The sequence below is a fragment of the Protopterus annectens genome, chromosome 3.part0 (genome assembly GCF_019279795.1).
Source record: "Protopterus annectens isolate FY-2018-M chromosome 3.part0, PAN1.0, whole genome shotgun sequence".
NCBI classification, from domain to species: domain Eukaryota; kingdom Metazoa; phylum Chordata; order Ceratodontiformes; family Protopteridae; genus Protopterus; species Protopterus annectens.
This window is the reverse complement of record NC_056731.1, coordinates 123,060,042-123,085,999: the sequence shown is the minus strand read 5'-3', so window position 1 is coordinate 123,085,999 and position 25,958 is coordinate 123,060,042. Positions and strand designations below refer to the sequence as shown.

General features: G+C 40.2%; 1 protein-coding gene across 1 annotated transcript in view; it reads left to right on the top strand.

Moving 5' to 3' along the window:
• The window catches only part of LOC122796781 (macrophage mannose receptor 1-like), a 1,193,236-nt gene that overhangs the window by 637,103 nt on the left and 530,175 nt on the right, over positions 1-25,958 (top strand). The window contains exons 11-12 of the mRNA XM_044065508.1: positions 1,367-1,515; positions 2,027-2,226. Coding sequence (XP_043921443.1) covers positions 1,367-1,515; positions 2,027-2,226 — 349 coding nt within the window. The remainder of the gene's footprint in view (positions 1-1,366; positions 1,516-2,026; positions 2,227-25,958) is intronic.

Genomic DNA, 25,958 nt, shown 5'->3' with positions numbered 1-25,958 from the left:
TTACGGGAGGATGGCATGAGCCCTGTGACAGTATTACAGTGCGTAGGGGGAGGGGTATGTTATGCACATGAGCACTGGTATAATATTACAGCTACTGGGGAGCATGGCTGTCTGCCCTAGACAGAGATGGCACTGCCTTTTAATGCAAGCTGGAAACAGAGGTAGTACGCATTTCAAAGACTGAGAGGGTAGAAAAAGAGTGGATTCAAATCACAAAAACCAGGGCACAAATAGCAGAGGTCCAAATATCAGAAACCAAATCACATTTGGACCTCTGCTATTTGTGCCCTGGTTTTGTGATTTGGTTTCTGGTACTGGTGGACACTTGCCTCCTTGTTGTCGATTAAAGAGTGGATTCAGTTACTGCATGTGAAGTGGTTTGTTGTCAGAAGGTCACTATGTACACTGAACACTGCATTTGGATGGAATGGGTACTTGACCAAATCTGTTTCACAAAACACACAATGTTTATTAATCCAGAACTGGGGAACTCATTTATTTGCAAATTTTGGCCTAACAGCACTAGTTTTCTTATGGCAACAACAACATTACAATCTTCCCTTCTACATTTTGTGACCAGAGCTTTCATGGAGGTGGTTATCTTCCCTTTTGTACCTTCTGTGCTTATACTTGTTTTCTTTCTTAATTTTTAGAGCATATTTAGGACAAATATCCAAAGCATAGACTTAGACTCTAACTATCCTTCATGGATTTCCTGACTGCCTCATTCCTGTTCTGTCCCACTCCAACCTTATCTCTTTTTATACTTTTATATTGTTTATATTGCTGTATGAAATTGATTTAGACATAAGGTACTTTGCTATTCAGCACTTGTGTGCTTATTATCCAAAATAATACAAGGCATATCATAGAACAGGACTCATCAGCCTGAATGTAACTGTATAAATAACTCCAATTAAGCACAGGAGCCTAGTTATCAGAAATGTTATCAAAAATGTTGGAGATTACCCTTTCCTAAACCTACTGTCACCTCACTAGAGGAAAAAAAGAAAATGTAGCATTTCACAGTTTTTTCCTTCACTTATTGAAAATAATGAAGTATGGACACAGGAAAAGTTCATTGTGGAAGACTGCTTTCTCACCCATGCATTAAGCAATATAGGTAAATAAATAAAAAATAATACTTGAGAAAAAGCTGACATAGTTTTTTTTCAGTCTAAGGTGTTTGAAGGAATTATATTATTCAAAGGTAATGGTGTACAATGAATCTCATAACTTGTCTTACTTTCTCATTCATCTTTCACCCCTTACATTTTCTAAAACATGAATATGCTGAGTTATTTATATGTTTTAAAAAATGTTTTTGTTTCATTTTGTGTTTACTTTCCATTGTTTTTTTCATCAGATTTGAGCAGGCTTTCCTAACAAGTTTGATTGGTCTGAGACCTGAAAAATATTTTTGGATTGGTCTTTCTGACACACAACAAAAGCAAACATTTGCATGGACTATCAATGAAACCATGACATTCACTCACTGGAATGAGAATATGCCAGGTAAATATTTATAATGTGTATAGGTTCTCAAAATAATAGAAATTAACATGTTTCTGGTTTCAGTGGCTGTTGATATGATTATCTGCTTGCTACAAAATAGCCATAAAATAGTGACCTGTTATGGTGTGTCCCATATTGCATTGCTTTCTGATGTAGTCTACAGTTTGCACATTAACATTTTCAAAGGGTCTGTGCTGTTATCAGAGCATCATTTTTTGGTGTATCATTGCAAAACTTTAATTCTAATTTTGTCCTCTTTCACACATAGAAGGAAATGGCTATAATTGCAGACTGTTGTGATCCAAACGATTTCCAATATAGATACTAATAATTCTGGTCTATCTGGGCTAGTGTAATCCATCTAATTCCCAACTGATGATTTTATATCTAGAAGTAAACAGTATTATATTGTGTTATGTTTGCATTTTTCATTAGTCATAGCTAAATTGTGTTAATGTACCACTTGGTGTACAATTTTTCTTAATGGTTTGTTAATCTTCTCTTATTAAAGGGAGACACTCTGGCTGTGTGGCTATGAGATCTGGGCTTTTTGCTGGATTATGGGATGTAATTAGATGTGAGGAAAAGTCAAAATACATCTGCAAATCTCTGGCAGAAGGAGTTACAAAACCTGTACAACCAACACCATCAGCAGCTGCAAAGTGTCCAGATGATTGGGTTACAGTCAAAAACTCGAATCACTGCTACAAAGTAAGTACAAGTGAAATAATAATTCTTAGCATTTTATACAATGAAATATAAGAAGTTAGTATGGCATTAGAATAGCTGCTAATAATTTAAAGTACTGAATTACTTTTGGTCATTTGCAGTAAGCACGTGTTATGCTGTGTCTCATCAACTTGTTACATGTGTGCTCATTGCAGTTCAATAGCCATATTGCTTTGCTCCTTTCCTTTTGCCATCCTCAAAAGGAAAACAAAACTATTGAAGTTCTTTTGTTCCATTTCATTCAAACTTCACATCACAAGGAAAAATTTGTATTTGAAATATATGACCCTGTACTCTACTAAATATAATTCAGATAGTTAACAACACTGACTGGGATGCAGTGGTGTTTTACTTTTGATGTATAAATCTTGCACATGGCTTACAAAGCAGCAGGGTGATTATTTTAGATTATACCATGACCTCCCATTAATATTCCAAAATGTGCATGCTGATTGGCCAGCGTGCACGTTGTAAATCGACTTATACTAATGGAAAAAGGTCCGGTCACCCAGACTTCTTCCATTAGTATAAGTATCTTTTAAACACTGTCTCGCTATGTTAAAAGAGATTAACATAGCGACACAGGTTTAAAAAAAGCAACGGAGATCTCAGTTGCTTTTTTTAAAGCTGTCTCGCTATGCTAAACTCTTTTAACATAGCAACACAGTGTATAAAAAGCAATGGAGAAAGCAAGATCTCCATTGCTTTTTACTGTTTCGCTATGTTAAATGGGTTTAACATAGCGAGACAGCTTTAAAATAAGCAACGGAGATCTCCGTTGCTTATTTTAAACTGTCTCGCTATGTTAAACCCATTTAACATAGCGAGACAGGTTTAAAAAAGCAATGGAAAGAGATCTCCATTGCTTTGCCATTACTTAAATGGGTTGCTTTTAAAGTTGTCTCGCCATGTTAAACCCATTTAACATAAAAAAAAAAGCAATGGAGATCTTGCTTTGCTGGCCACAGGTCTGATGTACTGCGTAGGCATGCGGTACATCAGAACTGCCGCGGATACCAGCCAGCTGCGGAAGGGCAGCAAAGAGGCATTATACAATGCCATTATTTAAGAAAAGTAATGATTTCTTTTCTTAAATAATGTCATAGTATAATAGCAATAACCCACTTCTGGGTGTGGGTAATGCGGTATTTACCCACGGTTGTCTTTGTTTGGTCCTGAGGGCGAACCAACCATGGGTAAATCCCGCATTACCCACACCCAGGCATGGGTTATTGCTATATTCATGAATGCTTCTTGCCTCATATTACATATACTACCTACACCTTTCTATTAAGACTCTGCAGAGTTCTGCTGATGATATGACATCACAGTTTTCAACCTCTTTCCTCAAGCATCAATGACAAAGCCAAAAAATAATGAGGGTCAAAAGCCTAAAATCAGGGGCAATTTTTAAATGTTTATCTAAATGAGAAAGTTAATACAACAACAGATTTTGTAGCAACATGCTTTTTCTAAAGAATATGAAGTATAAAACCTAATATCTGGCATTACAGACCAACTCTAATAGCCACTGGTTTACTATAACAATAAATATTTTATGCAGGACAGGCCAAAATCATAAGGAAAACAAGGAAATTGCAAGATGGGGACATTTGAGAGCTATGCATGATGTAACACTGGTTTGTATTACCATAATCAGATCCCTGATTAGAGTGCCTTTCCCACTAGTTGAGCTGTATGTTAGTACTGAACATCTCCATATATACTCTGTCTGCAACTTAGACATTGGGCTCTATTCTATTCCCACCCAGGTTGTGAAAAAGAATGCCCTAGCCAAACACTTAATGGAATGGCCAGACCACATTTTTAAATTTGCATTTGTGAAAAAGGTAACCCCCTAGTGAACGTGGTGGCCCATGACAACTTAAGTTGGAAGAATGTGAGTTATATTGGCAGCTCACACTTAATGCATGTTCTTGGCCAGGGATTAATGACCAGATTGATATTAGCTGTCTTTTAAAACTAAGAGCTTTAGAAAGATGATATCGCTACCCTTCTTATCAGGCAGATTTTCTCAGTATAGCATTTACTATTTAATGATTGCTCTTACATAAAACTACTTATTATTGTATGGTAAAAGAAAGTTTTACAGGTTGGTGTATTCAGATATTCAGCCTTTGATTTTTGTTTACTTAAATTTTGAACCTATTGAATATGTTGCCTTAATGGAGGATTTGTTCAGGATATTCGGCTGGCACATAATTTAAAGCTGATCACATGATTTTAAAAGTTTTTGGCTGTCACATGATTTTAAGTTGATCACATGATTTTAAAAAGTTGTCGCACAACCTTTTAGAATTGTATTTAAACAGTGTGTGTGTTTGGTTCACTTCATCTGAAGAAGATTTGTTATAAAATAAAACCAAAGAGCTAATATTACGTTTTAAGTTGTTGAGCTGGATTTGTCAGAATCTCTGTGGCCTTGTTTGTGTTTTTTTAAAAGTTGTTCCATGGTGATAAGATAAAGTTCTCTGTCCATAACTACAATCCCACCTCCTTTGTCAGCTGGGCACATCTCAATTGAATTAAGTCTCTTCAGTTCACTTAAGGCAATATTCTCAGCCTCAGTTAAGTTATAAAAAGAACCAGCATTTATATTTTCATCAAAGGATTTTATGCTTATAACATGTAGATGTATGAATACATGTTATATGAATGAATGATAATACATTCTACTGATATGAATATTAATTTTTGTTCTTACATCTACAAATATAAAACCTGCCATGTATTATGAACAATATTAAGGCCCTACATAAGTCAGGCTATATAGCATATAAAGTATCAGAAACTAAATAAAATATCGAATCATATTATATATGTATAACTGCATTGTAATATATTTACAGAATGAAAAAAGTATCTGTTGGAAACAAAATCAACATTCACTGAGAATTAGGACTACAGACCCTTAGACTCTTGTAGGCATAAAGCCTGCTACTTTTCCGCTTTTAGGTCCTTGTAAAGCTAAAAGATGTAAACAATAAGGGTCAGGGTAGACTCCAGTATAAGGAAACAGTTTGGCCATGTTGGAAGAGTGAGGGTGATAATTAATCAACAGCATGTTACCAAGGTACAAGTGATGCCATCATAGACTCACAGATTTACTCTGCAATATCATAAAACAAGAAAAACATGCACATCTATAAAGGATAATTGTCTTACAAGATTGTTAGCAAAGCAACAATAAACACTGAGCTTTTGAACTTTTGATATTAGAGGTATGACAAAATAGTGGCCTGGTATTTGAGTATATCCTGCTTTTGGTTCTTGAATTTTGATATGCACATACTGCAAGCATAGTAATGTTGTATATAGCAATTTTATGTATTTCTATATTAATACAATTCATCACCAGAAGTTAATAAGCCAACAGTTTCAGCCACATTTGTGTGTGTGTGTGTGTGTGTGTGTGTGTGTGTGTGTGTGTGTGTGTGTGTGTGTGTGTCTGTGCGTGTGTGTGTGTGTGTGTGTGTGTGTGTGTGTGTGTGTGTGTGTGTGTGTGTGTGTGTGTGTGTGTAACACAAGGAGGGAAAACTGCTGCAGCTTCAACCAGTGTACACTGGCAGTGGAACCTCTTTTCTTTGCACTTGGTCTCTATTAGTAGTCTGGTGTTTTTGCAGAGAGAGGATTAATCCTCTGAGCTGTTAATTCCTGCCTTTTATATTCCTGTATATAGGACTTAATTTCCTCTACCCTCACTTACAAACTGTATGACTGAGCAATCCACTTAATCAGACAAGTCACCCCTAAAAGAGGAATTTGTGTCCAGTAGACTTAATAATTTAGCAAATGTATAAAAAAATCAACATTATATGCACTTTTTTGTTTATAAATCTGTCTATGTCAAGGTAGGTTGCTTCCAAGGTATGTTTCCTTGAATCCATTAGTAAAACAAGCTGTATAATAAGGATACCCATTTATCTGCCTGTTTGTCTGTCTGTCTATCTATCAATTTATTTTCATATATATGGAATCTGTGTGATTTAAATAAACAATAAAACAATGTAATGTATACATTATAGAATCATTTCATGAAAGTTCATAGTGCCCAATATTGTTAAACTCAAACTCTAGACTATTGTCACTTTAACAATGTACTCCTCAAAGTTCTTTCACCCAGAAATCACAAGGATTAAATTGTCTGAAAGCAGTAATAAGATAATGTATTAAATATATGAATAGATAAATGTGATGCTTCTTAGACCCAAATCTTTCTCTTTATCAGATATAGATCACATAGGTGCTCCTGAATGGTTCGAAGTACCAAGTCAAAAAATATTTGAGAAATTGATGCTAGTAGATTATTATTTTATGGCCCTATCAACGAGTAGGAATTCTCAGGCAGTATGCTAAGGAGATGAAACCAACAGAAAAAACACCACTCAGTAGAATTAGGCAGATGTATTATTAGCAGCGATAGATATTCCCTCCCTGATTACTCCACCAGTACATCAGTGACTAATAACATAATCCCCCGGATTCACTAATCTTCTGTGCAGGACTAACATAGTCCTGCATAGAAGCACCCGTGTAGAAGCAGGAAGGCAGCATGCCATGCATAATAATGAAGGCACACTGCTCGAGCTCCCAGGCTTACACAGAGCGTGTACAAGTGCAGGGGGCGTGTCTGAGAGCAAAACTCTCAGAATAAACACACCCCTGCAATGTAGAACAGCAGAAAGTGTTAAGAAATGAGCAAGATTGCTCATAGGTGTCAGCATATCCCCACCAACATTCCCCCATGTGTACAACAGCAACAGTACATATAAATTAAATGAAGAAACCCTCTTAGTTTTGTATTAAAAGTCTGAGTACAGCTAACCATAGGTGCACGGGTGAGCCCATTACCTAGCTACGGTTTATGCAGCTTAAATAGAAGAAAGAGGATAAATAGCAAAATCTATGCAAATGAAGCAATACAGCAACAGTGTAGTGGGCAGAGCATTCACCTTGCAAGCAGTTATTCCCGGTTCAAGTCCCACTGCAGTACATTCCATTTTCCCTTCAAATCACTGTATGATAAATATTTTTTGTGGCATAACCTAATAAATAGCATACATCTGTGAACTGCAGTACCGCATTTAATGCAGATGTGAGGTGTCAGTGTCATAATGTTGCAAAGTCCACAGATAATTACATGTACCCCATACAGTATCACAGATACAAATGGAAAGTAAACTGTGTAATGCATGATAACTCCATACATTTTCCAAATCACCCACCTCCCCAAGAACCATTACACTATTACTGTCTAAAATGTAGCACTAGTAAGTAGTAGTAAGAGGTCGTAAGCAAATTTAAGCACTTGTAAGTGGGTTTAAGCCCATTTTCACAGGGGTAAGCAATGCGCACACAGGTTAAGCAAGATTGAAGCTGTCTGTAAGTGTATGTAACCAGAGGTTAGCATTGCTTACCCTTGCGCATACCAGTGCAAACCCACTTACAATTGCTGAAAAGTGCCTTAGTCACTCTGTATCCAACAGCTCTTCTCCTGCCCAGCAACAAAATAATCAGCACTCCCAAGTTGCAAACCCTGGACCCTGCACATGATAGGTAAAGTGATTTACCACTAAGCCATTAACGATGCACATACATCTGATGTTATCACAAACATATCATCCAGCGCAGTCATTCAACAGTATAGGAAATGTATGTAATTATGTAGATGTATGTGTGTGTGTGTGTGTGTGTGTGTGTGTGTGTGTGTGTGTGTGTGTGTGTGTGTGTACAAATATATATATCAGGAAAGAACTTTGTGACAACAAAGCATTAAAAATGAATGAAAAGGAGAACACAAACAAACTCTGTATTATTTAGCGCTGTTGTCCTATGTAATATCAAGACCCCTGCAGGCAGACATGTTACATTAATACGAGCAACCATTTGTACATTGCTCAAATACAGTATTTCAAGCAGTTACTGTAAATTACCAAAAGAGTACCTGACCAATCATAATGTGAGAACAGCAGTCTTGCAAAAAACTTAGAAAATAATAAAAAAACGGTGCACGTCGAGGGGGCATGTGAGCGTGCTTCAGGCTCAGAATGTCAAACCTGAGATGTCGGTCCGGGAGATCTGGCTGGCCAGGTGTGTGAGCAAACTGCTTCTTCTCAAACCCCTGGCAGGATGCTACCAGTGGGAGAAACAGTGTAGATCAGCTAAGTCTAATCTTGACACAAAAACAGGTCCATCCCTGGTGGGACGAACCAAAAACTATGAGTCAATCCGATGTTTACACGTGTCTCGAAAGATGAACAGGGCAAGACTTGTACATACGTGGACTAAACGGATGAAGAGCCTGAAGAAGCTTAGGTCAAGACAGTATACTGGATGAGTGCCGAGACGTGGAGAGAGGGCAACATGTGGAGGTGTGGTATAGCTGGGCTAGCAACCAGAGAATGGATGGTTGCTGTGTTAGCTATGGTTAAAGCAGCTTAAAAGGCTGAAGAGGATAACAAGGAAGATATATGCAAATGAAGCAGCACAGCAATAGTATAGTTGGCAGAGCATCTGCCTAATGAGCAGGCATTCCCAGTTCGAGTCGCACTGCAGCACAGTCTGTTTTACATGGCAAAGCACGTTATAGCTAATGTTTTTGTTGCAAAGCCCACTACATAACACATATGTATGAACTAGAGTACTGCAGGAAAAGCACATGTGAAGTATCAGTGTCATAATGAATAAGGCACTAGTAAGCAGGTTTAAGCACAAATAAGGAGTAGTAAGCCTATCTAAGCACTAGTAAGCATGTTTAAGTGTGTATGCATGGGGGTAAGCACGGCCTACACAGATTAAGCATTATGGAAGCTAACTGAGTGTAAGAAACTGTGACCAGAAGTTAGCAGTGCTTAGTGTCACGCAAACCCACGCAAACCCACTTACAACTGCTTAAAAGTGCCTTAACCACTCTGTATCCAACAGCCCTTGTTCTGCCCAGCAACAAAATAAACAGCCTATGTAAGGCTCGAACCCAGGACCCTGCACACCATGATGTACCACTAAGCCATGGCAGATGTACATAAATCTGATGTCTTCAGAACCATATCATCCAGCCCAGTCATGCAACAGTACAGAGAATGTATACCAAAATGTAGATGTATGCGTGTGTGTAAATATAGTAATATCTAAACAGATACAACATATCTATATATGTAGATATATATATATATATATATATATATATATATATATATATATATATATATATATATATTTAGAAATATTTACATATATATATATACATGCATATGAACATATATACATGCAAATCCCTACATTGACACATATATATGCACCTATATGTCTACATATACACAGCAAGGTACATATAAGTATGCAGATATATAGCTATGTAGGTATATATGGACACAGTCATACATATGTAAGCTGATATATATAGCTATATAGGTATATGTGGCCATGCATCTGTAGATAGCAATGGTAGATTAACAAAAACAGATATGTCCACATGCACCATTAATGGAGTTGAGAGGCCCCAAACAATATACGTCTTGTATGAATAGGCATACCCCCCAGTCAAACACGTCTGCCCTGCAATACACTACCAAGTGTTGCAGATCCCATAACCAGGACCTGACATGACATGAGCACAAGATGTTAACAGTACTACATCCCACCTGTATAATGTCAGGCTGGTATTGGTAACATATCATGCAGTACAGTCTGACTCCCATAGGAATTGTAAAATGTGGAAGCTATCAACATCCCCAGGATACATATACACAGACACATATCTGCAGATACAGATATACCTATATATATATAATTACACACATATATATATATGTATATATATATATATATATATATATATATATATACACACATATATATATATATATATATATATATATATATATATACATGTGACTACACATACACACGCAGAGATATGTACAGTAAGATACATATGTAGAAGGTGCACAAAATATGGAATAGCCACTATGCCTACAGTTCACACCTGAACAACTGGACACTGTATGGGCCACCCATACATATGACAATCATTGCCTGCAACATATACCCACAGAGACGTTATAGGAAAAAACACCACACACAGGTTTGCAGGAATAGAAAACCTTTATTTGTGTACTAGTACAGTTGTATATATTATTGCTACTGTAATTTGCATTGTCTTCACAGACATGGTGTGTGTGGGAGGTCACATCTGCTTTCCACATGTGTGCCATTGGCTATTGACAGACATCCTAAGGACATTATAGTAAAGTACCACTGCTATCACATACTGCCCTGTTAACTGCAGCAGAGATATTGGCCAATATGTGTGGACATTCTGGCACACTCTGTACAGTCCAGAGGTATACATAGAGCCCCTTAGTGCAAAACATGTGTAAAATGCCTGACAATATGGATGTTAACATCCATGTAGATGGGTATAACACATAACAACTGGTATACATATGCCACCATAGGTTATGCATTCACACACCCCTGTCTGGCCTGGCATGTAATAATCGCTGGTACTAGAGTGCCATGGCCACATACTACCCACTAGATCTTGACATACATCTGTACAGCATCCCACTGCTCTGTCTGACATACATGACTGTTAAGGGAGGCCTGACAGCAGTACATCTGGCAAGTATCTGCACATGACATCTCACTGGGTAAGTACACTAAGCTGCTAGACATGTAACAATGCACCGTGCAGGCTACAGCCAGACTGGCTCAACACTGGCCTACATCTCCTATGGGGGAATGCACATGTACCTGCATATATAGCAGGCTGTACAGGCATGTCACAGCACAGGTTAAGATACGCCTGTGTGAAAGTGCATAACCACAACCAATGAGAACACAGCCCACAGCCACTTATGGCAAGCTAGCATAATATTACAATATATGGACTATCTGTTCAACACCATCTTCATATGTGCCACTCACACACTAACCCTACATATACTGGGCTGCTACACAGTTTAGTCTGATGGCTGACTGTGGTATGGGACATGTGTGTGTATGGCCCTACAAACATGTAAGCCAATATGGTAACATACAGTGGAGCAGCATGTAACATCAGATAGGATGGGATGTAGGACGATGACAACTACCACAGTCTGTACACAGGCCAAGGTACATATTAACAATACACACACTATCAGCATTCACCATAAGTACACAGACCTAAGTACTATACAAACAACCACAGTATGCCCAGGTTATGTCATCAAATATAACCCCTACTGTACATAACATGTGTAGCAGTCTGATATCTCACTAGCTTATCAGATATGATGACACTAATTATGGTGTACAGCATATATGCACCTCTTCATGCACGACATATGTACAAAGGTTGACAGAGTTGTGGCTGGAAGCACATACACAGGGCCAATATTGACATGTTTACTGTTATAACAGGGTTTGTTGCAACATATGTCATATGAGGGATATGTAGTCAGTAACTGTCATGGCTTTCACCATCTACAGACTGCAATCCTCACACTACCTTCTGCAGTCCACAGATAGATTCTCCATGGGTAAATCATGAAACCAAAGGCACAACACACTGCCCAGTCTACAGATAACCCTGCAGATGGGGATTCGTCATAAACATAGAACTGACATGGCAGGTATTGAGTCATGTAGGACAGCCATATCCACACACTCACTGTTAAACCAACATTACTCCAAATGCAGTACAGCAGCACTTAAAGTCTGTAGTCAGGTCAGGCACATCCTCCTCCTGTGTGTTGCCCTGTATCCACAGTGTATGCTGTTGGAGGGAAATCCCCAATCCATCTGAGATGCTGTTTGCAAACAACAGATCTAGTTCCTTCTCACAGTGACTGAAAAGGGCCAGCACCAACATGATGTTCCTAGTTCCTAGATATTGGAGTGTTTTTCCATGCAACTGGCTATGGGAATGTTATGACAGCTGTTCCACATGCAATCAGCTAGGGGAGGGCTGCAATCCATGCAGAGGCCATCAGCTGATCATGAGCATCACTTAACATACACATGCTGCTGCCTAAGCAAAGCAGGTGTAGGCCTACACATCCACCAGAGAGGAAGTGGGAGAAGCAGAGAGAGGCAAAGACAAGTCAGGGAGGGGTGAGAGAGTAAACCTAAGCATGTTTGTGTCACACACCTACCAGCACAGGGTCTCAAACCCCTGACGACTATGTTGTACTGTCACAGTTCTATGCAGTTACTGGATGCACCACATGGGTTACCTGTTGTGGAGCCCTCAGAACATATATGTGATGGTGAGTGACATATGCAACAGGGATACGGTAGCTATATGGTAAGTGACGCACACTTGCCTGTCTGCATGAATAGGTGCCAGCGTCAACACAGCCACACTCTCACATGGATGCATGCACATTGACACACTTAGCAGGGCCAGGATTACAATTCATCAGTAGTGCGATTGCCACAACACATCACTGTGCAGGTATCACATGCACCACATGGGTCATAAGGAGAATGTATGGGCAAAGGGTATGGGGAGGTGTCTAACATTAGACAGCATGCTTAAGTATGCCAATGGGGTTGTAGTGAGTGTGGATGTGAACATACACACCATACAATACACACATAAACACACAGGGTGCCAGTACTGACATGCATGGTTGCATGTCGGCACAGGTGTGTGGTGGTCAGCTGTGCCAGATGGCTATACAAGACTAGGCGATGGGTATACCTTGGCATCAGGCCACATGACAATGGTCTGCATTGGGCTCAGGGCTATAGTTTCTGCATTTTCCACACAGGTGGGTATTGTATCCACCATTGAGTCACCTGGGTTACTATTGTTTGTGGTCAGTGCTGTGCAATGCTTGCCATTTATGTGTTCTATATTCCATGACATGGATGGTGTCTGGGATGTGCACACCTGCCACATGCATGTACTGTGACATGTGGAATTGTACCTGAGGTGTCTGGCCCATGTTGTGAACACAGATTATCATCAGATGTGCCACCCCTAACAGAGGTCTACCTCACACTACAGCATGGAGCTGTTATAGGATGCACCACAGGGATTACTGGAAAACCCCTTTCCCAAAGGTGTATTTCACAGTGAATGACATGAGCAGGATTGCCAAAGTACATTTGAAATGTACTGCATGTGACTAGCCTAAAATGCATTGGTCCATGCACAGACAGTGCAGCAAATACAAAACATCTGGAACTGCCATGGGTGAGGATGGAACCCTAACACAGTTCTAAATCACACTAAAGTAGTGTGCAGTTATGGCATATGCTATGGAGACTACTAGGCTGCAACCATCCCAGAGGTGTATTTCTAGGTGGGTGACATCAGCAGCCTTGCCAAAGCTGAGTATATAACTTGTAGGCAGTGTAAATACCCTAAAAAGTGTTGTTCTGTAAACAGACAGAGTCGGACAGACACCACCACACACTTGCCATGGCTAGGATTAGAACATCTACTTAACTATTTTATCACACTACAGCAGTACGCAGTTACATAAAACACTACAGAGATTACTTGGCTATAATCTTCCCAGAGGTGTATTTCTTGGTGGATGACATCAGCAGCATTGCTAAAGTTAAGTATATGACTTGTAGGCAGTGTGAGTACCCTAAAAAGCATTGCTTTCTACACAGACAGACACACACACACTTGCCATGTCTGGGATTAGAATACCTACCTAGCTATTTTATCACACTACAGCAGTATGCAGTTACAGGACTCACTATGGAGATTACTAGGCTACATCCTTCCCAGAGGTGTATTTCTAGGTGGATGACATCCGCAGTCTTGCCAAAGTTGAGTATATGACTTGTAGGCAGTGTGAGTACCCTAAAAAGCATTGCTGTATACGCAGAAAGAGTCGGACAGACACACACACACACACACACACACACACACACACACACACACACACACACACACACACACACACACACACACACACACTTGCCATGTCTGGGATTAGAACACCTACCTAACTACTTTATCACACTGCAGTAGCATGCAGTTACAGGACATGCTATGGACATTACTGGGCTATAACCTTCCCAGAGGTGTATTTCTAGGTGGATGGCATCAGCAGCCTTGCCAAAGTTGAGTATATGACTTGTAGGCAGTTTGAGTTCCCTAAAAATCATTGCTCTCTACACAGACAGAGTCGGACAGACAAACACACACTTGTCATGTCTGGGATGAGAACACCTACCTAACTACTTTATCACACTACAGCAGTACGCAGTTACAGGATGCACTACAGAGATTGCTGGGCTACAATCTTCCCAGAGGTGTATTTCTAGGTGGATGACATCAGCAGCCTTGCCAAAGTTGAGCATTGGAATTGTTGGGAGTGTTACTACCCTAAAAAGCATTGCTCTCTACACAGTCAGACAGACACACACACAAACGCACACACACAGTTGCCAAGTCTGGGATTAGAACTCCTACCTAACTAGTTTATCTCACTACAGCAGTATGCAGTTATGGGACACGCCACAGAGATTACTGGGCTACATCACTCCCAAAGGTGTATTTCACATTGGATGACCTCAGCAGGCTTGTCATAGTAGGGCTATGGAGAGAGCAGTGTGTGTGCATGGGCCATAACCCATTCATCTAGGGGTTGACATGCCACATGCGGGCACAAACAGGGTCATATTTCACAGGTACAGTCATGCTGCACAGCTGGCATATGCTCCACATAGTCTGTAATGCTGACATATACTGGTGGCTAGTATCTGCAGTGAGTGACATCTACACCTCATGTGTTTGGGGCCCTTTGGCTGTGTGCTGGGTGGTACAGGCCTGGATGGCTCCTTGTCACAGTCACTCTCTTCCACACATCTGTGTCCATCTATCTTTGACTTATTATAGTGTGTTTTCCTTACATATATGTCTGTATTCCTATCCATTGTGTGTGCAAGGCATGAGTGGTGCATACTGACGAGTGTCTGCACTAACAACTGCGACTGCCAGTTATGTCTGGTCCACTGGTGTTTGCAGACATGGCCTTCATGTGTTTAAGTGTGTGAGCATGCCCAGTATGACCTTTCAGTATGTTGTTGATTGACATTGCTTTCATTTGTCTAAGTGTGTGAGCATGCCCAGTATGGCCATCTGTATTGCATGTATGGAGCAAGTCTAGGTAGCTTGTACTGCAGTACTGACCTTTGTGTTGTTCACCGACAGGTAGTATGCTGTCTCTGCAGGGTATCCATCAGTCATTTGACATTGACTGTTACTACATTTCTGCATAGCGGGGGGGGCACACCTGACTGTTTCTATATTTCTACACAGGTTTGGGGGGAGCACACCTGACTATTTCTATGTAGGATGGAGGGGCACACCTGACTATTTCTGCATTTCTACACAGTATTGGAGGGCACACCTGACTGTTACTATATTTCTATGTAGGATGGGGAGGGCACACCTGACTATTGCTACATTTCTACACAGGATTGGGGGGCACACCTGACTGTTACTAAATGTCTACATAGGATGGGGGGCACACCTGACACTTGTACACATTTGCTAGGACTGTACTGGTATGTTGTGTACTCTATTTCACTCTGTAGTCCTACCTATTGTGTTGGCTAGAGGCATACAAGTGTACTACAGATCTTAGCTTTTAATTACCTACATATTAGTGTCTGACTTCCTAGCCTTCAGAACTGACATCCCACTACCTGGCCTGCTGTAGTCTGTCTGTGTAGGCCTGGGGGCAGTTATCCATAGGCCTAATTCAGAGGCCATAGCACAGCATTTGTTTGTGTTTGTCTACACCTGTCCTGCTGACTGTGACTGTTGTTGGGTATGTGACCTCCCCCTGGCTGGCATGTGTGAGTCACTTACCTTGTGGGTGTCCCAGTATTGAGGGTGGTGCTGCAGAGCTGCCCATGTCAGATGCACATAGTACACTCCCTACACATGGTTAGGCACAGGTAGTGTAATGTTTGGCATCCTTTTTACTGTATGTGAGAGTCAGAGAGAGCTGTTATTCTCTGGGTCACTCCCGCGTCAGTGTATGTGCTATGTGTTGCCTCTTTGCCAAGGCCAGGACATACTGGGCACACCTCCTTCTGCCTACTGGGGCAGGCTCAGGTTGGTCCTCCTCTGAGTCACTCTGTGTCTGTGCAGGCTTTGGCAATGGTGGGGGGGCTGTGTGGCCCTGCCCCTTGCTGTTCCTGCTGCAGCTCTTTCCGCAGGATCATATTGTGTAGCATGGCACATATAAGGACAATTTGGGCACATGTAGCTGGTGAGCACTGCAAGGCTACACTGAATGTGTCCAGGCACTGGAACAGGGACTTGAGCATCCCAAACACATGCTCTATTATGATTCTTGTTTGTGCATATGCCTCATTATGGAATTCTTGTTCGAGTGTGTGTGCATTTCGGATGGGTGTCATCAGCCACAGCTCCAGTGCATATCCAGCATCCCCCACTAGGTGACCATGTGGGATGTCCCCATTGACATATCTCTGGTGCAGCTGTGTCAGATGACAGATGTGGGAATCGTGATCGCTTCCAGGGCAGCCAGCACACATGTTCATTATTATGCCCTGGGCATCACACACGACCTGGCAGTTGATGGAGGGGAAGCCCTTGCGGTTGATGTAGACCCTACCCCACCCACCGGGTGGTGCTTTGATGCATATGTGCATGCAGTCTATTGCACCCACTACCGCAGGGTATTTTGCTATTTGGTGGAAGAGATGCATATTTCTGGCCAACGCCTCACGGGTGTTGGGGAAATATACGTGCTCACCGACATGTGCTGACATGGCATCCAGAAACTGGTGAAGTACCCTAGATGCTGATGCCTGTGAAATCCCCATCATATCCCCAGTTGGCCTTTGGAAGGTACCTGTAGCTAGTATTCTTAGGCCTACAGATACCTTGGTATCCACTGGGATGGATTCCCCTCTGTTAGTTCTGTGTGTCAGGCATGGCCGGCACAGCTCAACAATTTGCTGTAGGAGGTTCATGCCCACCCTATAGCGCTCCACTATCTCCATCTCATGTAGCCCTTGGTAGGTTACCCTGGGTCTGTACACTCTTCACTGTCTCCTCACAGTGAGTTGGTTGCCAGCATTCATATCCTCACAACCCTTACCCTCTTCTGCAAGTTGTATGATAGCTATTGCGGCCCCTAACGTTTTGCTGTTGTGAGTGTTAAAAGTTCCCTGCTTGTTTACACAGGTTGTGTAGAGTGTCAGAAAAACCAGAGGGGAAGGTGTTTGCTTAGTTTATAGTAGTGTTCTGGGCTGGTCTGCTGCCTGTGTAATTGGCTGATTCTGCTACATTTCACCTGCTAGCTATGCTAGTTCTCCTTGATTACCTTCCTACTGCTATTTTCCCTTCCCATTGCCTTCCTGTTTAAGCCCGGGAGTGCGCCGCGCAAACGGAGTGCTCAAATGTGCACATAGCTGCTATTTCCAGGTTTAACCTCCTTTTCCTTCCTGTAAATCCCAGTGCGTGGCATGCACACCAGCTTAGGCTTTGTAAAGAGTGCTAGGCAGGTTTAGACACACCCCCTAGCTTAGCTGTGCTAAGCTAGGAGCACACCCAAGCCACAGGGCTCTAATCCACTTACAGTATGCCTGACACCTACCCATGATGTCACCTAACTCCTAGGCTTGCACCCAGCTATTCATACTCTTACACTGTTGGGACCTGACTCACATGCTGGGAAGAACTGGGATTCACAATCATTCCCCTCATTTGCATAGGATTGCCTGCTAATGCATAGTTACATATCTCACACTGAGTATCCTTCCTTAGCAACCACTACTCACTGGCCAGATTGTCTTCTGCCTGCCATTGACTTGCATGGCAGAATACTGATTTTAGTTAGAATGCTTATTTTAGGTTTATTTTATTATCCCCCCTGATTCCATTTGCATGCTGCTGCCCTATGCTTAAACGGCCGAGATCGGCAAAAAAATATAAAAGTTGATTTTCTATTTTTTAAACTGTTTGAAATGCCAATGGCCTTATAATTGGCCATTGGCATGCTTACTACATGATATGCTGCCTTTATTTGGAGGTGTCATAGCTCCGTTTTGGACTTTGCAGGAATGTACTCGGTTACTAACCGAGTACATTTCTGCAGATTGCACTAGTCTTGCACAGACTGTTGCGAGCTTCCTGGATTGCAAAATCACCTCATTTGCATGGATGTCACCTGCAAATGGGGTGATTTGCATACCAGGGCTTAGTCTGTGCAAGATTAGTGCAGGAGCACTCATGCACGCCCCTGCAGGCTCTTCCTGGATTGCACGGCAGACATATTGCCTGCTAGAGCTCCTGCACTGATCTTGCACTCCGTGCAAGCTTTTGAGAATCCTGAGGAATAACTTCTGAGAAATAAACTTGGAAGTAGCATGCATGTGAACAACCAAATTTATCTTCTTTAGAAGTGAAAGAAAGCACTTTGCTGGAAGTCTTTCAGTTGTAAGGGACCATAGGCTTTGCTGCATTCCATTAAACATACCTGTACTGTGGCATAAATTGAAAGTCTTCTGCCAGGAGGCCTTCAGTATTGCAGGCAAACTGCACAGAGAGCTCTATAAAAAGTTTGGGTTATTATGACATATCTCCCTGTCCTCACCCATGCAGTAGTTTCTTACTGCCCCAAAGCAATAAGCAACTGCTGTTTCATCAAAATCCTATCCTTCTACTGATTTTCTTAATACCTTTCTCAGAGGCACAGATAAATGCCCACTGTCACCTATCAACATCTGCTGTATTATCTTGTTGCCAGCAAATTATTGTTGTTTTTCTGCAATCCTGTCCTCTTGTTGTAACATTTATTAATCCCTGCATAGTTGCTTCTCTGGTCCTTTTTTCCTTTACCTTTTCCTAGAAAAAATATATATTTTAACATATTTGCCATAGTCTGTATTAGTGTAGTTCTGGGTTTTTATCTATTCATCTGTCTATTCATCCATCCATCCATCCATCCATCCATCCATCTAGTTATCCATTCAGCAATCTAGTTTCTGAATCGCTTGACTCGATGAGATTTGCAGTGATAAATGGTTAAACAGAGTAGTGCAGACTTTCCATTCCCTACAATGGTCCCCAGTACAAGATGTGGACTAATCTCTTCCTTATAGTCTGAGGGTACGCCAGAACCTCCTTCCAATGGTCTATGTGTCATACACTTCCCAATGGAGTTGCCTGTTATCCAGTTGCACTAGCTTGCATTTAAGAATAAAAGACTATTATACCACAGTGATTCAAATAGCTTTTTACACCTTGGAAACTGAAAGTTTTTTTTTCTCAAATATCTTTTCATTCTTTTGAATCAGAAATAAATTGTACATTGTTTAGTTGAATGCAACATATCTGTACATTTACAGAAGGAAACCGAAAGTTAATGTTGCTGTTTTCTAAGTGTCTGATCGCCACTGGCTTTTTTTTAGTTGTTTGCTTTTTTTTGACTATATATAGGGTTGCCAGTTCTGAAATTTGCTATTCCTGGATGCTTGTTGGCCATCATCATCAAATCGTCATGAAGGCCAGTCAGGTTGTCATACTGAACCTCACAGGTTGTTTATGCTCATTAAAATAAAGGGTATTTAAATACTGACTGTACAGGACATTGGACAATTTTGACAGCTTTGACAGTTTGACCTAGTGCTTTTGACACAAGAGCAGTCAGATATTATAACACAAAATGGCAATTTTGCAGGAGTATAACAAAAACATATTACTTAAATTTTACTTTATACAGGTTACAGGCTTATATCAATTTTTGACTAGTTAACACAATTTATTAACCTGAATTGTGTTAAGTAACGCCAGTCAGCAGTAAATTATTCAAATTCAATGTCCGGTGTTCATGCAAATCACTGTTGTTTATATTTGTACTTTTGCTGAGAAAAGGTAGTTTTCAGTAGCTGATGATCACTGTAAATAAACTCACAGAAATCACTGCATGACATGCTGAAATTTATCTTCACCATTAACTGCTTTCATCAAGTCTGTTTAGTCTGTTTCTGTTTTCGGAACAAAGTTCATTTATTAAGCTGAAAACTCTCTCACAGAAAGCACATGAGACCGGGATTAGCAGAACATATTAAACAATATGCAGGGGCGGCTCGTGGCATCGGGCTGCCGGACTGCAGCCCCCTCAAATTAAAAAAGAAAACAAAAAAAAAATTATTTTTTTAAATTTCGCGGACTTCGCGCATGCACAGTAGTCCTGACTACCGTCGGTCTATGTGCATGCTCAAGGCAGTCCGGCAGGACCCATGAGGGATGCAAGGAGACGTCTGTGCACTTTTAAAGTGCACAGACACGCTGTGAGGATATATCACATCTGGACTGCAACAGCAACAGCCAGAACAGTCTCGGGAGGGAGCTTGGGATCTCGTCGTCAGGAAGGAGCTTTACTGGGATCTCGCGGGTCTTTGTGAGTATTGCGCAGGCAGGATATGGTATGGAGAACAGACAGGTAAGTGTATGGTGCATTTTACTTTATGTGTTGGTGCTTTTAACTGGAGGTGTGTGTGTGTGTGTGTGTGTGTGTGAGAGAGAAAATGCCCCAGGTGCTCATGGTGGTGTGGTAGGGAATACCTCAGGCTTGAACCCTGTACCCTGTATGCAGGTGTTAAAGACTTGAGTTCCCTACCCACCACCATTTGTAAAAAAATTGCAGATTTTTGCCTCATATTTGATCTGTTCCTCATAATATCTGTGGTTTGTAAATGCTGCAATGCTTGATATTTGATGGTGTTGTAGCATTGTTGCCTCACAGCTGCAGGTTCTCAGGTTTGATTCTTGGCTGGGGTTCCTTCTTTGTGGGGTCCGTATCTTCTTCTTGTGTTTGTGTGGGTTTGCTTTTGTGTCCTCCCATGTTACAAAGACATGTCTGCATTATTTCTTCCTGGGCCTCTGCTGAAAATTGTTTTTTTGTTCCAAGTCAGACTGTCCTGATTAACAAATGTTAAATAAAATTGACAGGCATTTGAATTTCAGACTTCAGGTTTCTGAATGTTTAATTCCTTGCAGATTTGATGGTGCAGTGGTAGTATTGTTGCCTCACAGCTATAGGTTTTCTGGTTTGATTCTTGGTTGGGGTGGCTTCTGTGTGGAGTCTGCATCTCTTCCCTGTGTTTGTGTGGATTTGCTCTGGTGCCCTGCCATTTTACAAAGACGTGTCTGCAGTATTAATCCCTGCGTCTCTGCTGAAAATTGTTTTTGTTCTGTCAGCAGTAAAATTGACCGGCATTTGAATTTCAGACTTCAGGTTTCTGAATGTTTAACTCCTTGCAGATTTGATGGTGCAGTGGTAGTATTGTTGCCTCACAGCTATAGGTTTTCTTGTTTGGGGTGGCTTCTGTGTGGAGTCTGCATCTCCTCCCTGTGTTTGTGTGGATTTGCTCTGGTGCCCTGCCATCTTACAAAGACGTGTCTGCAGTATTAATTCCTGCGTCTCTGCTGAAAATTGTTTTTGTTCTGTCCGCAGTAAAATTGACCGGCATTTGAATTTCAGACTTCAGGTTTCTGAATGTTTAATTCCTTGCAGATTTGATGGTGTAGTGGTAGTATTGTTGCCTCACAGCTATAGGTTTTCTGGTTTGATTCTTGTTTGGGGTGGCTTCTGTGTGGAGTCTGCATCTCCTCCCTGTGTTTGTGTGGATTTGATCTGGTGCCCTGCCATTTTACAAAGACGTGTCTGCAGTATTAATCCCTGCGTCTCTGCTGAAAATTGTTTTTGTTCTGTCCGCAGTAAAATTGACCGGCATTTGAATTTCAGACTTCAGGTTTCTGAATGCTTAATTCCTTGCAGATTTGATGGTGCAGTGGTAGTATTGTTGCCTCACAGCTATAGGTTTTCTGGTTTGATTCTTGGTTGGGGTGGCTTCTGTGTGGAGTCTGCATCTCCTCACTGTGTTTGTGTGAATTTGCTCTGGTGCCCTGCCATTTTACAAAGACGTGTCTGCAGTATTAATCCCTGCGTCTCTGCTGAAAATTGTTTTTGTTCTGTCCGCAGTAAAATTGACCGGCATTTGAATTTCAAACTTCATGTTCTTCAGAATACATAGTAGCACAACCTTTTTTTCTAGCAATTTTCTAAGTTTATAAGATGAATATTTTAAATTTGTCCCTATTTTTGGGACTGTATTCCCCCATTATTGGCTTCGTCCAGGTTTTTGTGCTAAGGTTGACAGCTATGGCAAGAACTGAATTCACTGAATATGGACTGTAGAATTGTGCATATTTACTGATAAAGGTGCACTGTAGAATTGTGCATATTTACTGATAATGGTGGACTGTAGAATTGTGCATATTTACTAATAATGGTGGACTGTGGAATTGTGCATATTTACTAATAATGGTGGACTGTAGAATTGTGTATATTTACTAATAATGGTGGACTGTGGAAGTCTGAGTAGACTTTTTATGATAAATGTTCTCAACTGGGCAGTTTTGCCATTATGGGTGCATATGTTTTGTTTCATTGCTTACTGGAAAAATGTTCAAAACAAATTTAAAACACCCTCTAACATGTGTACTGTATTGTACAAGGAATATAATTTTAGTACAATGAGGAAGGTGTATCAAAGAGCACATGTATGTTTCATATGCAAGGGGCCTATGATACGAAAACAGCCCAAAATTAATCTTTATCTGCCACTGGCAAAATGTATTTTCTTTGAATGTGGGTTTCAATGCTGTTTCAATGAATGTGAGTTTCAAGGGCAGAGAAGTTTTAATGCTAAGTTTTCATTGTGAGACTGCATTGCTTTGTTTAACAGATGACTTAATGTTTGTGCTGTAAAATACAAAATAAAACTTTCAAATGAAGTCCAATCATTGAAGTAAAGCAGTATGCACATTAGTGTTTATGGTAAATGGAGTGAAATAGCCAAGTAATGGTTAATTGGAATGGCTGCAGAGGCTCCAGTTCAACCATTATTTTGTCAGGGGAAGGGCAGCAAACTCAGACAGGCCCAGCTGAACTATACCTCCCAACTGTCCAGATTTTCAAAGAATGAATAGATTTTTGCTTCTTATTTTTGGTTTGTTGTTCATAAAATTTGTAGTTTTAATTCCTAAATGATTTGCCAGAAGTCACTAAATAATAAGTTTCAGACTTCATAACCTTCATAAAAATGCATGTTAAAGTAAGAGCCGTTCTGTCAACTGTCTCAATTTATACAAGAGCAATTTTTTGTACTGTTTATATGTGCCCCCAATATATTTGGCCTTGTTCAGATTTACTGCATTAACAGGTTGAGAGGTACATGCAAATAAATTGCTTTATAGAATTAGGCATAGCCAACCTCTCAACTGTCCCCACTTTTTGGCTCAAAATGTTGCTCTTCCCCCTAATAATCCCTCCGCAAAATAGCAATTTTGGAAGAAAACATGGAGGGTTTACAATTAAGAAATAACTGTAATAATCAAAGTTATAGATTACTTGAAATGCATGTAGATTCTTTTATTTTGTCAGCTGCTCAAGGTAGCAGTACTAATATTAAAGTGTCCCTTCTTTGACAGGTAGCAGCTGTATTGTGTGTCTATTTTATATTTTTGCATCACATTTTTGGTCCATTTTTCATAAAATTGTGTTTTTTGGCAAATTAGTGACAAATCACTAAAGACTGAAGTTAGAAAATGACAGACATTTGAGTTTCAGATTTTATACCCTTCAGAAAATTCATACTAATGCAAGACCTATTCTATTATCTTTCTAAGTTTATTAGAGCAATATTTAAAATTGTCCTTATTGTTGTGCCTTTGTCCCACTTCTGTGTATGGCTTTGTCCAGATTTCTTGCTCTTGAGGTTGAGAGGTATGACAAATGTGTCAGGGCCATCACAGTCAGCCAGAGAGATTTCAAATTGTGACATGCTTGTTGCACCCCACTCCCCATGTAGTGACTCTGGATGTGTCCAAGCAAGGCAAGGAGTAGTTGTATCTACCTTGGATGGGGAGGACACACTGCATAAGTACTACAGTGGCTTTTCATCTGTCCTTGATTTTGCAGAATGGTCTGGTTTCTGTCATATTTTTGTACTGTTGATTTATGCTTATTACTCAGATTTATGCTTATTACTCAAAGTGCCTGTTGCTCTGTGTTTAAGTAGCAATGCTTTAATGACCATAAGGTAAGCTTGTCTGACATCGTAAGATGCAAGTAAGCTTTAATAAGCATACTGTTAAAGAATTGCCAACATTGAAAGCCTTTCTGTTGTTGCCATGCAGAGAATACTTGACTAGATAATGTATAAGCCTTGGGTATTAAAGGACAGGATTCCATTATTTTAAAAAGCTCATTACACTTGTTGGAGACTTCCAGTCATCTCTACAGACTTTACCCGTAAACTAAACAGAATGCCAATCATGTGTGGTCCATAACCTGTACAGTAATCCTTTAAGCAATGTATCTTGAGCTTGTTTCTTGTTTGCTTTTCATTTTTTTACTTTTATCATGTTTTCCCCATGAAACAAGTTATCAGGCAGCAGGTTTTTTTTGGATAAGAAACATTTTACAAGTGGGGGCATCACATAGATTTCTACTTTCAGCATGTTGCTTGGTACTTTAATAAAGCTGAATATATTATAATTAGAACTGCAGTGCAAGGAGAAGTGGTTTGAGTTGAGTGCTTCTGGTTTTTCTTATACTTGATTTTGACTGGCATTCCAGTAATGTATTTAAAAAGTAATTTATTTTTTCATGCCTCACAACCTTTTGTTTCCATCTAGATATTAAGTAAGCTGTCATGCAGCCAAAGCATTGAAATATTTTTATTCTTCTACACTTATTTTTGTCTTGATTGGACTTTCATAATGATGGTTTGCCACCCAGGGCAGCGTATTTAATTAAAGTTAGTTTTTTGTGGTTTTGTGCATAGCTCCTCCCCTTTATGGTTGACCACACCCCTTCCATTTGACCCCACCCATTCAGCGTCTCCTGCAGCCCCCCTGTGATTTGAAGTCACCAGCCGCCACTGACAATATGAAACAGTTGAATGTCATTTGGAGAAAATACACTAAAAAAGTTTACCTACCTATCACCGAACTGTGTCGTTGGATATACAATGTCAATTCTAACTTTTCGAAGAATACAAAATTCTTCACACAACAGTTATGCCTTTAATACGTCCAAGTATTGTCAGCATATCCTGCCACTGGATGTCATTGTCTAAAGGGAGAACAGTAAAATGCTTGAAAATGGATTAATCATAGTTACACCATTAACTGTGAAACAAAAGGGGTTGTTTACACTGCATTTTGTTCTTCCTGCTCAGTATTTTATATTGGCAAGACCACTGGGGCATTGAGAAAAATAATTTATCAGCATGTTTATGCGATTAAAAAGGAATTCAATGTAAATGCTCTATACAAACACTTTGTTATATGTAAATACTTTAAGAAATTTGTTTCTACAGTTGTGGAGAAAGTCCCATTGCTTATTGGGGGGGGGGGTGATTGGAAGCTCTGTTTAGAGCAGCGTGAGCTTTTTTGACAACTGCTTTTGAATACAGGGGTTTACCCTGGAATAAATTACTTTATTTCTATTAAACATGCACTTAAGGCTAAAGCTGCTAGTATTTGATTATGTATCTATTTGACCATATACATTTTTGAAAATTTTATACTACTTTTTGGATTTTATTCTTAATTGTCAATTATTTCTTCTGTTTTTACTAGGTGTTTGACACAATCTTTTTAACTTAAATTATTTCTGAGT